Raw genomic sequence first — 15,035 nt, 5'->3', positions numbered from 1 at the left:
TTTGGAAATTATGAGTATTGTTAAATTCCTCAGTATCTTCAGTCAATTGCACTGATGAAGACCAGATTAATTCAAATTTGAGAACACCTATTCAGGCCAGAAACTCTAGCAATGGGCCTGCAACAGCTGCCCTGCACAGGCGGATTTAGGCCTTGGTGCTCGCTGTTGAGCTGCTGGAAGAAATATGCTGTGAGATTAGCCAACTAATTTCTTCCACTACCCCAAATGGATGGGGAAGCAGAGATGTAAGTCCCCTTGGCCTGTGAAAGGAGAACCCTGATGGGGAAAGTGCCTCTCACAGTCTAATTATTCAATGCTGAATTGGCGCCACGCGGTCTTCAAAATGGCACTGGCCACTTTCTTTGCATGGTGGGAATGATCCAGCAGCTAGTTCCCGCCTAAACCATGGCTAAGAAGTCACCAACAGATCTCAAAAGAAAAACAAGACAGGGAGGGGTAAAAGGCGCTGATGCCTCCACCCCCTTCGGCGTTCTGCAGGGGAAAAGCCTCGAGCCGTTAAAACCGCCACGAGCCGCACTCGCTGTTCAGAACGGCACTGCTTAAACTCGGAATTGCAATGTCAAGAGTTTTAGAGTCGCGGTTTGGAGGCTGCCGCCTCAATCCACTCTCGGGACGCCAAGAGCGCCCTCCGAGAAACCTGAGGTTTTGAGAAGTTTTAGGGTCTTTGCTCCTATTCCGGCCAAGGAAAAGAAAAGCTGCCTATTCCTACGAAGGCTGAGCAAAAACTGGGGAACGCTAGGGAGGAGTCCTGTGGAGGAGGAGGAATGTCTCGCAATTAAGCCCAGCCTATCCAATGAGAGACTGAAGCACCTCCCCGACTACTGGATGCTCTGAACAGCTCATCTGGAGAACGGCTTTTAAGCAATTTTATCAAATTTCTTATCTTTTCTAATGATAAAAATGTCCAGATCTTATTTATGTTCTCTTTTCCACATTTTTAAAATTGCATATTGTATTGGATCATTAACACAATTTCATGCAAATATATTAATTTGATATAGATTTTTTTTTTAAAGAATCAGTCTTTACAAATCAGTTACAGGAGAGGCTGCAAGGGGCTGGAATATTGAGCTTTCTCCATACTGTTTTCCTTTACAACTCCCAAGGCATGTGAATGAGCTATATATTGATATTTTAGCCCTCACATACCTACATGGGGCTTATAAGGTTGCTCACTACTGGGCAAAAACAATTAGCAGTATGTAATTTTTTAAAATGGAATATGAAAAGTCAATTCTTCTTACAAGTTCATTAACTGTTGTACTAATCAATATTGCTGGCATGCCACTTCTATAATACACAGTACAAGTCTTCAAATAGGTAGCAGCATCAACAAATGCTAATGTGAAAATTAAGAAAAAGAAATGGTACAATCTTAACAGGTATTCAGAGAAAAAAAATAGCATACTGGAGGTCTACCAGGACGACCACGTTTTCTTTTCCCCTTCAGTTGCGTTTCTTCCAATTCACTACCAACATCTGAATGTGCAGTAGTTTCATTTGTAGAATCCCTGAAAGAAAATGTCAATTAAAATTAATTAGTAAGCATAAGTACATAAAATAAAAGTAGTAGTAATTGGTGCTAATACAAATGATAGACACTATAAATTGAAACAAATTCAGTAAATTGAAATTACCCACTATATGCACTCAAATTATCTCAACTCATAAAATTACTAATATGAAAACCGTATAGTCAACAGTTCTTTTAGGTTATTTTGCTGAATTATAATATCCAGTAACCATCACCACTGACCATAATGCCTTGATTTGAAGGAAATTGGAATCCAACATCTAGAGAGCTATAAATTTTCAAGACCTTAATCTAAGCACATAAAAGATCTGTAAATGGATTATTTATTAATTGATTTAATTATTGATTAATAATGACTTGACTATCATCCTTGAGGTATTTATTTATTTTTAAATATATTTATGTAATTGGACATCTTAAATCAAACTCCCAGATACCCCATCAACAATTAAACATCAATAAAAAAGCATAATATGTATGTCTATTAAAACCATAAATATTAAAAACCAAAGTTAAGCTTTCAACATCCTTATTAAATCCTCTCATCCACCTCAGTGCTATCCCAGTGCTAAGGACAGTGCCCATCCAATCAGATTTGATAGGATGAAGTAGATGGCCTTAGGTTCCACAGATATTCTGGCCCTGTGCCATATACAATATATGCTGGACTTCCTGTTTGGGGTTTCATTCCTATCTATATGAACCTCTCAAAAATAATATATGCAGTAATATTAATAGTGATTTCATTTTCAAATCATTATAACTATGCGGTTCTTTTAGAGCTGGGGATGGAATCTACAACTTGTCAGAAGCGAATGGCTATATTCAGTTTATATAACATTCAATAGATAACAAGTCTTTTAGCAAGAAAATAAGAATCAAAAATAAAAATGTGAAAAGATTCAAAGCAAAAGCAAGCTCCACAGATACATCCACCCATGCACACACACTTTTCTTGATGAACTTATGCATAGACTTCTAACAGATTTTGTATATATGTACAGAAGTCCCAATCAAACATTCAATAAGAAATATGTAATGTGTATTGTTTTTGTTTCCTATGGAAGGGTTAGGGCAGTGGTTGCCAACCAGTGGGCTGGGGACCACTGGTGGTCTGCGAGAAAATTTTGGTGGTCTGCACAGAAATGTCACCCCCAAAGCAATCCCCAAAGCAATTAATCCAGGCTGCATGGGAACACAAGGCTGCGCCACCCACATGGTCCATGGGAACATAAGGCTTGTGTCACTTGCATTGTGAACAACATGAGGTAGTGAAGGGAGGGGGAAACCTCGCCTGGCCACCGGACTTGCTTCTTTCCATTTCTTTCTTCTTCTGCTTTTGGCTGCATGCAAGGAAAGCAGCAAAACTCTTTCTTTCTCTCCCCCAAACTCCGCTAGAAATGAATCTTTGGGACCCTGCAAGGCATCCTACTCCAAGAGGCTGCGCCAGCAAAAACTCATTTCTGGCAGAGTTTGGAGAAGAGAAAGAAAGACTTCTGCTGCTTCTACTGCTTTGCTTGCATGAAGCCAAAAGCCTCTGTCTCTCTCTCTCTCCCCCTGAGAACGGAACTGGAAACGGTATCCTGCGATCCCAAATAAAGTATTATCAATCGGTAGGAAAATGGGAGGGGGGAGGATTTTCCTGCAGACTTTTTTTGGGATTTTCCGAGAGTCTCTGGTCCGCAGGATTTAAAAATTATGAAATAAAATTATGAGTTTGGTGGTCCCTGAGGTCCAAAAGGTTGGCAACCCCGGGTTAGAGAAAGTACTATATCAATATACATAAAAGAAAGCTTTTTACTTTCATCCTATAAGGTCAATTAACTAAAAATTCTTTACTCTGACAGCAGGTATCCAGGATTACAAATATATATTTCCTTTAAGTCCTCTTTAACTAATGTTTCCAGGGATTCCACTTGCTACTTTTTGCAACTACTTTATTATTGCAGTGGAGCCAGTGGTGAGTTTCCAAATTTTTTCCTACTGATTCTATTAGAGCGAGCTTCACACACGCTTGCAGGACTCAAAAATCATCCTGTGTGACAACGCTGGTGAGCTGAGCTGTTTTTTTAGCTTAGCTGAGGCATGGCAATCACGAATCAGTGAGCTAAAAAACAAGGTAATATAGGAGAGGTAACAGCAGGGGTGGATGGGCAGGGCCAGCCAGAGGTGGTATTTGCCGGTTCTCTGAACTACTCAAAATTTCCTGTCTGAACCAGCTGAATATCACCTCTGAGTGGATGCAACTGTTGGGCTCCAAATTCGCTACGGAGCCCGTCAGCTCCGAACACACCTCGCAGCAAGTCAGCTATCAGTGGAAAATATCACCTTAACTCTGCTGACGCCGGATCTGTATTGCTGCTTGTGTGCTAGCCGATGGTTTTGAAGGTTGCTTTAGAATGACTCAGCAGAGCTGTGGGCTGCAGGATGGATTCTGAAACAACTGTGGGGCTGGAAATAGCTTTTTCATGTATGGATCTGGTGCACATTGTTAGAGGGGGTTGGGGCACATATAGGTGGTAATTAAGCATTAAGACATGGTGAGGGTGGCACCAGGTAGGGATTAGTGAGGGTCAGAATAGGTTAGGGATGTAGACATGTTATAGGATTAATAGCATTTAGAGATAATAGGTTAGGCGTGGCCAGAACTAGAACTGCATATAGACCTGGGTGTGGTGTGGTGTGTCTCATGATAATGGTAATAAAAGGAAAGAGAGCAAACTCAAACCCAACTCCAACCTTGCCTGGCTTATAGCCATTCTTGCCGGATTAGAGTATTTGTTGTTTGGTGATATATTGAATAAACCATCATTGTCCTAAAGAGGAGCTGGAGTTTGGATTCATTTAAAGACAAATCTTCAATACTCAAGGACTGGCTGAGATCAACCATTTTGGTGCGAGGGACCAGTTTCACAGAAGACAATTATTCCACAGACCATGTGTGTGCATGATAGGGGGGAAGGAGAGAGAGAGAGGGAGAGAGAGAAAGAGATGCATTGGAGCTGGGTTGTAAGTAGTTTTGGGGGAACCTCAAACAATTGCTACGTGACTAGTCATAAGCAAGAACTTCCTATATATGAAACCAATTCTTTCTTTCTTTCTGCCCAAGGAGCTGCTGATACAGTTCTACAGAGGAATTATTGAGTCTATCATCTGTACTTCTATAACTGTCTGGATTGGTTCTGCAACCCAACAGAACAGACACAGACTTCAGAGGATAATTAGGACTGCAGAAAAAACAATTACTACCAACCTGCCTTCAATTTAGCACCTGTATACTGCACGAGTCAAAAGGAGGGCTGTGAAAATATTTACAGACCTCTCACATCCCGGACATAAACTGTTTCAACTCCTTCCCTCAAAATGACGCTATAGAGCACTGCACACTAGAAAAGTTTTCCCCCGAAAGCTATCACTCTGCTAAAATAATTCCCTCAACACTGTTCAACTATTACAAAGTCTGCACTACTATTACTGTTAATCTTCTCATCACTCCTTATCATCCATCCCCTCCCACTTGTGACTGTATGACTGTAACTTTGTCGCTTGTATCCTTACGATTTATAGTGACTGTTTCCTAGTATGATTTGATTGCTTATTGTACCCTATGACTATCATTCAGTGTTGTACCTATGGTTCTTGACTCTTGACGAATGTATCTTTTCTTTTATGTATACGGAGAGTATTTGCACCAAGACAAATTCCTTGTGTGTCCAGTTACACTTGGCCAATAAAGAATTCTATTCTATTTTTATTAACAGAGAAAATGACAAAGAAGAGGGTAAATATCTTTGCATATAAAATTAGTACTGCATCACAAAATGAGTACATTGATCTGCAAGCTGCTGTATAAGGCAACTGCACTGGACTATAAGACGCATGTAGGTTTTGAGGACGAAACGAAGAAAAAAAATGTTATGTATATGTTAATAACGTAGTTGGGTTGACAATATATAAACTACAAATATATGTTTGCAGCTTTAAGGAAAAATACTGTAATGTATTATGCTGTGTTCCGGTTGGTTAATTATGCTACAAGTTGCCATAAGAAGGAGCTATAAAACATGGTTTAATTATCTTTCTCTTGCTCTTTTTCACTGATGATCTCTCTTGATACTGATACTAACTGACTACGGACCGATACTAACACTATTTATTTTGATATTCTGTTGATATCGAAGGTTATTTTGTTGTATTATGGTTTGATACTTGTCTGCTGTAAAAGACATGGAACCGGTAAGAAGACTTTATAACTGGATATTTCTGGACTGTTAAAAACATGTATGACATGGACTGTTTATTGGACTGTGCTACTTCTTCAAGTAAACATTAATGCAACTTGTTCAACTCTTCATAACTGTTCTCATAAACCGTTTTCCGTGTGCATATCCTTGTTATACAAGGGTTACTCTGTACATATCCTATCAAAAAATATGAATCTGGACCACCGTCTCACTGTGCATATGGAGCGCCAAATATGGAGCAGCAGTGTTGTGAGGGCAGGAGGCGGAGCCTGAGAGGACCACAGATAGGTGTCCTTTCATGTACCAGTTCTGCCTATTGACTCCTGTACTCCAACAGTGTTCAGCACTGTAAAAGAATCCCACTGCAACGTGGCTGCAATATTTGCTCCATAATACGCACAGACATCTTTTCCAATTGTAATTTCTTTAGATACACCCTGGTTTTAACATCATGTTTTGAAGCTTACTTTTGTCTTCACCTACATTTTTAACTATTAAACATATGGCTGAATGCAGATTTATCTCATAGCCCCTTGTTGGATTATGGAAGTGAATTTTTCATATCGTTTCATTTTGGATTTAAATAACATCCACTTTTGCTGCATGGAAGTCAACAGCATGAACACTTTCCCTTTGGTAGTGAAAGTGATTGGATTTCATTTAGATTTCTATGGATTTCTATTTAAGGATTTGGTATTTCATTTATTCTTAAAATAATTTTGTTTTTTTACTCTATTTTGGTATATATATCTGGTCTTTTTCTTTTTTATTTCATTTTAAAAGAAACAGGGACTTCCCTTTTATATTTATTGTCCACTGTGGGAATTAATATCTGTTTCTTCTGTGCTTACGCTGTTATGTCCTTGAGATGAAATTGCTTGTTTTGCAACAAGGAAGTTCGGTCATAAAAGGAAATGGGATTATATTAAAATTACAGCAGTAATAAATAATAACAAACTCTGAATACTATACACTATACATTCTTTACAATGCCTCCCCCAAATCCAAAAAGAACCCATGTTTTTCAATTTACAAACTGTATATGAAAATCTAAATAAAATATTTGATGAATTAACAACAGCTTTACATCAACCTAAAGGTGACACTCAAGATACAGGTGACATGTAATTAAATCAGACTTGCAATTGGGTGGACTGGAATTTAATTTGTCATTCATAGATTTGAAAGAGAAGTTTAGTTTGAGAATTGTAGAGTCCCTAGAGGAGACTGAAAAGTTTAATCACAGTGGAGATGATGGTTGATGGACTGAATCTTCTTAGGAAAGCTGAAGGAAATTGTGAGAGAGACTTATTATATGCAACCAGAAGACAACTGTTAAGGGATACTGTGATTCGATTCGTGAGAAAACCTATTGAACAACAAGCGATGCAAAGAACTCTCATTGAGATCTATGACTTTAAGGAGTGAGGTGCAACTATTTGGAAACAGTCCAGTTATAATTTCAAGGGAAAGTTTTATTATCAAAAATCAATCAAGGATAGTTGATCCTGGACAGACCACAGATCATGATTGCAATGGATTTATGGTAGATTAGAAGCTGTCTGTGATTGCTAACTGAGGGTTTTGAAGTTTAGCTTGTTGTTGGGGTTACCTGTTAACTGGTTTATTTTATAGTAGATAGATGGTAGGTCAAATTGATTGATGGATAATAGATTTTGTTATTTGTAATGTGTTTAATGTCATATAATAATTAAGCAACTAGAGATGTAGAAGTTCATGAAATGTGGACCTGTTTTGCAAAGAGCGGAAGGAAATTGACTGTTGAAATATAATTATCAATATTCAACTGGGGAGGGGGAATTTATGTGTTATCTTTGTTACTTTGTTTTTATGCACATTTTTCTGGCTTTATATTGTTTTGTTTTTGTCTTTTTTCTTTCATTTCTTTTTTGAATTTTGTATTCTAACGTTGGAAATCAAATAAAAATCTTATTAACAAAAAAGAAAGGCAGGCAGGCAGGATTTGGTTTTCACTTTTTGCCTCTATATGACTAAACCACCTCACAGTATTTCTTGTACAGGTATTGTGATGACCCATAGTCTCTCGAAAATAACCCAAAACCCAAAACATACATTAAAGTCCGGTAAGGCCTTCAACTTAACTTCACTGTTTTATTAGGCACAGTTGAAAGTCACAAAAGTAAATAATGAGGCAAAAAGAAAGCCAAAACAAACCGCATTGACGAGTTTCAAAGCAAGCCAAGATAACTAATCATAAACTCTGGGAAAATAACAGAGGAGAGTCCATGGGAAGAACGCCAGCAAAGATAAACCTCTTTCAAAGTAAACACTAAACTTTGACTCCGGCAATTCTAACTGCGTAGTTACAAACTTATATACATAGCTCCCAGCTGCAAGCCACGAGGAGGATCATGGTAATCTCCTCTTGAGTAGACCTCGCTTTTTCGTGATCCTCTCCCTGCGTGACCTAGGATGGACAGGGGATGGGCCTGGATCCTCCTCTGACTGCTCAGCCAGCCTCTGCCCTTCCCCAGCCTCCTCCACCACCTCTGGAGCCACACTCCCACTCCCTGTTGGCTGTTCCTCCTCTTCCTCAGAGTCAGTCTCCACCAGGGGCATGACAGGTATTCTTCACTTAACAATAGTAATAGGGACTGAAATTTCTATCACTAAGCAATGTAAATCATGATGTCATGAATCATAAATCATGATGTCATGTGACTGCATTGCTTAGTGACAGTATTCCCAGCAGTCCTTGTTGCTATTTGGCTCACGGATTGTTACATAACGATGTCATTCAATAAGCAAAGTCAATGATGAAGCCAGTAGGAATTCACAGGTCCAGGGCAGTTGCATGCAGCCAATCAGTAGGTAAGCAGCTTCTGCAGCACAACATTAGCATAGCTAGGCAGAGGTTCACTGCTGTTCAAAGCGGGATGGCTGCCATGGCCCTGCACAAACATAGCGAGAGTCTGGCTGCTGCCAGGTTCAGGAGGAAACACCAGAAACTGCTACAGTACTCTACAATAACTGCTGGGAAATTGTGGGTGCTGCTATATCTTTACAACAGCCAATGTTCTTGGGGAAAAAAGTGGTCGGAATGGGAGCAACTTGTGTATTCTACAATAACTGCTGGGAAATTGTGGGTGCTGCTATATCTTGTATACAACAGCCAATGTTCTTGGGGAAAAAAGTGGTCGGAATGGGAGCAACTTGTGAACTTCCCTGCCAGCTTTCCTATTGATTTAGTTTCTGGGAAGCTAGCAGAAAAGATTGCAAATTGTGGTTACACAACCACGGGACACAGCAAGTTGGTTGTCAAGCACCTAGATCATGATCATGTGACCAAGGTAAGATAGCCAGAACTTTGAGGATTGATTATAAGTATCACTTATTCAGCACCATCATAATTCCATATGCTTGCTAAATGATTATCAACAAAAAACTACCTATGCTAATCACTCACTCTTCTTTCAAATCTATATTAATTCATTATCCATTTTTTTTGGTTCTATCCTTACTTTACCAGCTCCATTTCTTAAATTTACCCATTCTCGGTGTATTAAATTTAGTTATATACCGTGTTTCTCCAACAATACGCCCCCCCCCCCCCATAGGAAGACCCAGCATGTTGTCTAGGCATAAGGTGAAATTAAGCCCCTCCCCCCAAATTTAGGCCTAGTTTAAAACATGCAAAATTGGGGGAGCAGGGAATCTTGCCGCAAGGAGCACCCTGCGGGCAGCCACGCCTCGCCACCAGCCGCTCCTAACGGCTGATCATGGTGGAGCGCGGAGAGCTCCCTACGCCCAAGCCCCTTTGCTGCAGACCTGGGTATGGTGCTGGGTGCAGGCCGGGTCAGCGGGCGGGTGGCGGTGGTGGCGTGGATGTTGGCCTTGGTGGCGGTAGGACACTTTGCATCGCACCTGCCGCTATTGCTTCCTCCGCCGCTGTTGCTTTCCCTTCTGCCCGTGCGCTGCCTCGTTTGGAGTGCTGCACATTCCTCCACCGGCAACATTTCAGCTGCTTCTCGGGCAGGGAAGCCATAGCTTCTACGGTTCCCACTGGTGCCTCTCTCACCAGCGCCGTCTCCAACAGGAGCAGTGGTAAGACAGACCCCGCTGCCAACAAGAACCGCCTGCCCTCCTGCAGGGGCATCGCTTTGAGTGACAGCAGCTGCGTCAACAAGGTCCTGCAAGTCAGTGAGTCTTTTGGGGTTGGGTAGGTGGAAGTGGCGGAGGGTTATGCGATTGTTTCTCCCCCACACACACCTCGCTTTGCTTCCCACCCCAGAGCTTTGGGTCATGGTCTCGTCCCTTGATCTACCCCAAAGGAGGGGGTGCATTTAAGGCAGTGAACCCTCCTTTGGGGTAGATCCTCTGATGAATCCTCCTTTCGGGTGGGTCGTCTGATGAATCCTCCTTTGGGGTGGATCCTTTGGGAGAACTCCAAATGAGGATTCATGAGAGGATTCACCCCAAAAGGAGGATTCATGAGAGGATTCACCCCAAAGGAGGGGAGTGCATTTCAGGGGGTGAATCCTCCTTTGGCGTGGATCCTTTGGGAGAATCCTCTGGGAAGCTTGGTGCTAAGGGTCTGTGGGATGATTCCCTTTCTCTTCTGCTTGGATTAGAAGGCTTGCCTCTTCTCGAAGGGCAAAGTGGATAGATGGTTCCCTTTTTAAAACTACCGGGAGGGGTGAGGAGGAAGCTGCCCGGCCAATCTGTATTCTTAGGGAACTGATGGAGGGAATGAGAGTAAAGAAAACTTAAAGAGGGGGGAAAAGGTACACGGGGGGATTTCGGGCGGCTGGAGCAAGAGGAGAGCACCCGACCGTACAAGGGACGAGACCATGACCCGAAGCTCTGGGGTGGGAAGCAAAGTGAGGTGTGTGGGGGGGGGAGAGAAACAATCGCATCACCCTCCCTCCGCAACTTCCACCTACCCAACCCCGAAAGACTCACCGACTTGCAGGGCCTTGTTGACGCAGCTGCTGTCAATCAAAGCGATGCCTCTGCGGGAGGGCAGGCAGTTCTCGTCACCGCACTCTAGGCGAGAGTGGGGGGGAGAAATTAAGTCATCCCTGAAAAGACGGCCTAGCCGTTTTTTCGGGGGTCAAAAGAAGATAAGGCCCGGCCTTATTTTCTGAGAAACATGGTATTACTTCTTATATACTTAACTCTCACTTTTAGAAGCAAACTTATACACAGCTATTTTTTATTCTTTAACAGGGTGGATTTGATTTAAATCAGGTCAATTTAAACCACAATTTAAATCATGATTTAAATCACTAGTAAAAAGGCTTGATTTAAATCGATTTGATTTAAATCATAATTTTTAAAGAGCAACTGTCATCACTGTCCCGCAGCAGCTCCTCCTCTGACCCGCTGTTGACTCACCGACAGTCCCCTTCACTTTAATGGGACGGCTGGTGATGCGGCAGTGGCACAACAAGGTGAGGGACGTGGCAAGCAGCAGGTGAGTGGATGCCCGCTAACAGGCGCTGCCATGAGGGATCTGAAATGACAGGTGCTCTTTAATATTATATTTATAAGCTGCTGAGAAGGTTTCACTTTCATTTTTATTGCTCGCCTTCCTCCTCACACTGGTGGTTAGATGCATTTCTCTTCAAACAATCATACACTTTGTAGTGTAGATAGATTTGCAAAACAATGGGATAAAGTAATATTTCTGAACTTTATTTTATGATTTATCTCATGGTTACTGTGAAATTGTGTGAATGCATCAATGCGGTGCATGTTATCTGAGTTTGCAGAACTTGGGTTCATTGAATGAATTTACCCAATTGTATATATTGCAGAATGTACAGCCTCATGCTACATAATTAAGCTCCATTTCATGCTGAATAAACTATATTATTAATGTATTTTAAATGTAAAACTATCTTTAGAGCATTTTGTTAAAGCATTTTATTAAAATAAATTTGATAAAAATCAAAACAATCCATTTAAATAAAAAATCCATTAAAATCAATTTTTATCTGCTCTGTCCTTTAAACAATAATCACAACAGGCCATGTACTTACTGTTCACTAGATTTCTATCATTTATATGATACTATTTGTCATAATTTATAACAATCAATGTGTAAATTTATTTTTCCACATGAAATAACTTCAACTCCATATTTACATACGATATTTCATAATTCAAACCAAGTCATTAACACAAAAAATTACATTTGTAGATTTCTTAATGATCTGCTGAGCAGCAATTATCTCTTGTTAGCATTTCGTTTGTACAACAGTAACAGTAAGTTTTCCAGTCATGAACAAATGCAATACATTACATAATTCACTCTGTATAATAAAATAACTACTATTTTTACAACTGTACAACTGACACTGGATACTCAAGTAGCTTTGCCATAAGTGTCTTTGCACTTAAGAGTTTTCTTCAATTTTACCTGAAAATTAACATTTATAACATTTACCTTTGAATTGTACCTCTTTACTGTTATTATAATACTGATAAAAGTATCTAAAGTACTTCTTCTAGTACACATTTTATTCTGCTATAGGCTTGTTTAGACCTTTTCATCCATTTCCCATTTTAAATTTTTTTTTATCTACTCAATTTTGCATTTTCTCTAGCTCTTTTAATTGCAGCCATTTCTCACTGTGCTTTCCTTCCTCTAAACCATTATTTCCTCCCCATTTTTGAAGCAATCATTCTATGTTCTCTTTCTCCTCCATCACAACCCCTTTCAATTTATCATTCTACCAGGTATCTTTTTTAATGCTTCATATTAGCATAACTCCACACACTTCAGTGGCACTGTGTAAACTAATTATTTTGCTATTCCACGCTGTTCCAAGAGATTGCAGTATCCTTTTTCCTCATGTCCATCCCTTTATTCATCTGGCTGAAAATTATTTTCTATTAATTTAAATGTAATGTATCTTTTTTTCTTGCTATTTTTTTCCCCACTTTTGCTTTATTTTGTAATTCTCCCATATCCATTTTTAATAAGATTCACTCTTGACATTACCTGTCCTACATTCAAAACCTATTTTGCTTGTATTTTTCACTAATCCTTTTCAACATAAACAATCAAATCAAGTATGTTTTTATATTTCCTTGCCATGCACACACACACAGTCTTACATTTACAATATGTAAACAAGAATTAACAGACATTTTTCTAAGCAGGTATTCACCAAACCATCAACATTCTCACTTATTCTTGGGGCTCCAGATCTTTTCTTCAGTCTCTCATTTTCATCCATCCATTCATATTGCCTGACATAATAACCTTTTCCTACATGTCACATATATTCAGAATGTTGCATAATTTCCCCCATAACTCATTAATGGTTCTTTCCCTATCATGCTTCACTGAAGCATAACATGCAACTATCACAGACCTATTAATTTCTACTTTAGCAAACACTCAAAATAATGTCATGATGCCAGTTGATACTCAACCATAAACTTTAGCTTTCTGTTTATAATTAAAACCTACATGTTTATTTTCCTGCCTGCATTCAGCATTTATTCCAATCTATTTACCTCCCTTTCTTTTAATTTCACAAACATGGAACATATGTATTTTCATGCCAATGTATTTGTTAATTCTCATTTTTCCCCGTTTAAATTATTTATTGCAATAACCTGTATTCATCTGCCCTTTTCAGCAGATCAAACAGGGTCCACGCCTTCCAGGTTCCATGGCTACAATATTATATGAATACCATTTGATGGGGCTTCAAAGGGGCCTATTTCCAATAGATTCTCCCACACTTTGGAACTCCCTTCCCTTAAAGATTCAGTCAGCCCCAATCTTTTCTGGGCTTTAGGAAAGCTGTCAAACCCATCTGTTCTGTCTAGCACAGGAGGAGGGGAGGCTTAGACTGAAAACGGATTCACAAGCACACATTTTTGGTTTTCCTTTCTGATTTTTTTTTTTATATATATAGTGGATATAAAAAATCTACACAACCCTGTTGAAATGCCAGGTTTTTGAGATGTAAAAAAAAAATCAGACCAAGATAAATCATTTCAGAATTCCTCCCATCTTTATCACATAAGTTATACAATTCTTTGAAAATAAACTTAAATCTTTTAAGAGGAAAAGATTAATAAAATATACATTTAGATGGTTATGTAAAATATACAGTCTTAAACTAATACTTTGTTGAAACACCTTTTGATTTTATGATAGCATTCAGTCTTTTGGGGTAGAAGCCTCTCAGCATGGCACATCTTGCCTTGGGAATCTTTGCCCACTCTTCCTTGCACAAGTGTTCCAAATCTGTCAGACTGAGAGGGCAGCTCCTATGCACAACCTGCTTTAGGTCACCCCACAGATTTTCAATTGGATTCAGGCCCAGGCTCTGGGTGGGCCATTCCAAAACTTCGATCTTCTTCTGGTGAAACCATTATTTTGTTGATTTGGAGGCATGCTTTGGATTGTCATGTTGAAAGGTGAAAATCCTCTTCATCTTCAGCATTTTAGCAGAAGCTTGAAAGTTTTGTGCCAAAACTGACTGATATTTGGAACTGTTTCTAATTCCCTCCGCCTTGATTAAAGCATCAGTTCTAGCTGCAGAAAAGCAGCCCTAAAGCATAATGCTGCTACCACCATGCTACACTGAGGGTATGGTGCACTTTTTGTGACGTGTAGTGTTGTTTTTGCACCAAACATACTTTTTGGAATTACAGCCAAAAAGTTCATCCTTGGCCTCATCAGATCATAACACATTTTCCCACATGCTTTTGTCAGACTTGATGTAAGTTTTTATGAAATGAAACCGGGCTTGGAAGTTTTTCTTTGTAAGAAAAGGGTTCTGTCTTACTATCCTATCTCACAGCACAGACATATGAAGAGTACAGGTGATTGTTGTCACATACAGTACATGACCAAAGCTTTTGGAATGTTGCTGTATGCCTCTTGGCGACTTCTCAGTTTTCTTTTTGTTTTGTTTTTCACCAATATTGAGGAACATTGAGTTCTTGGTAATGTCACTGTTGTGCTGTATTTTCTCCATTTGTTGTGACTGTCTTCATTGCGTTCTATGGTATATCCAATGCCTTGAAGATTTTTTTGTATCATTTTCCTTACTGATACCTTCCAACAATGAAATCCCTTTAATTCCAAAATTCTAAATTCCAAGACCCTTTTCCACCATCAAGTTAAAATGCTAATGACCATCTTAAGCAGGCAGAAAACAATACTAGCTATAACAATTAAGTAATAACATTTTATTGTATTTATATCTCATCTTTCATTACTT

The 15,035-nt window shown here is 39.5% G+C and overlaps 1 protein-coding gene across 3 annotated transcripts in view; it reads right to left on the bottom strand.

Annotated features, from left to right (window-relative positions):
• Nucleotides 1-15,035, bottom strand: part of STAG1 (STAG1 cohesin complex component) — a 201,555-nt gene that overhangs the window by 112,603 nt on the left and 73,917 nt on the right. For all 3 annotated transcript variants that reach the window (XM_087964870.1, XM_026687465.2, XM_087964871.1), the window contains exon 3: nt 1,430-1,532. In XM_087964870.1, coding sequence (XP_087820996.1) covers nt 1,430-1,532 — 103 coding nt within the window. The remainder of the gene's footprint in view (nt 1-1,429; nt 1,533-15,035) is intronic.

The sequence above is a fragment of the Notechis scutatus genome, chromosome 4 (assembly GCF_049901735.1).
Source record: "Notechis scutatus isolate UNSWTSFEM ecotype Mainland chromosome 4, rNotScu1.2, whole genome shotgun sequence".
Lineage (NCBI taxonomy): Eukaryota > Metazoa > Chordata > Lepidosauria > Squamata > Elapidae > Notechis > Notechis scutatus.
The sequence above is the reverse complement of the archived record's forward strand: the minus strand, read 5'-3'. Positions and strand labels throughout refer to the sequence as shown.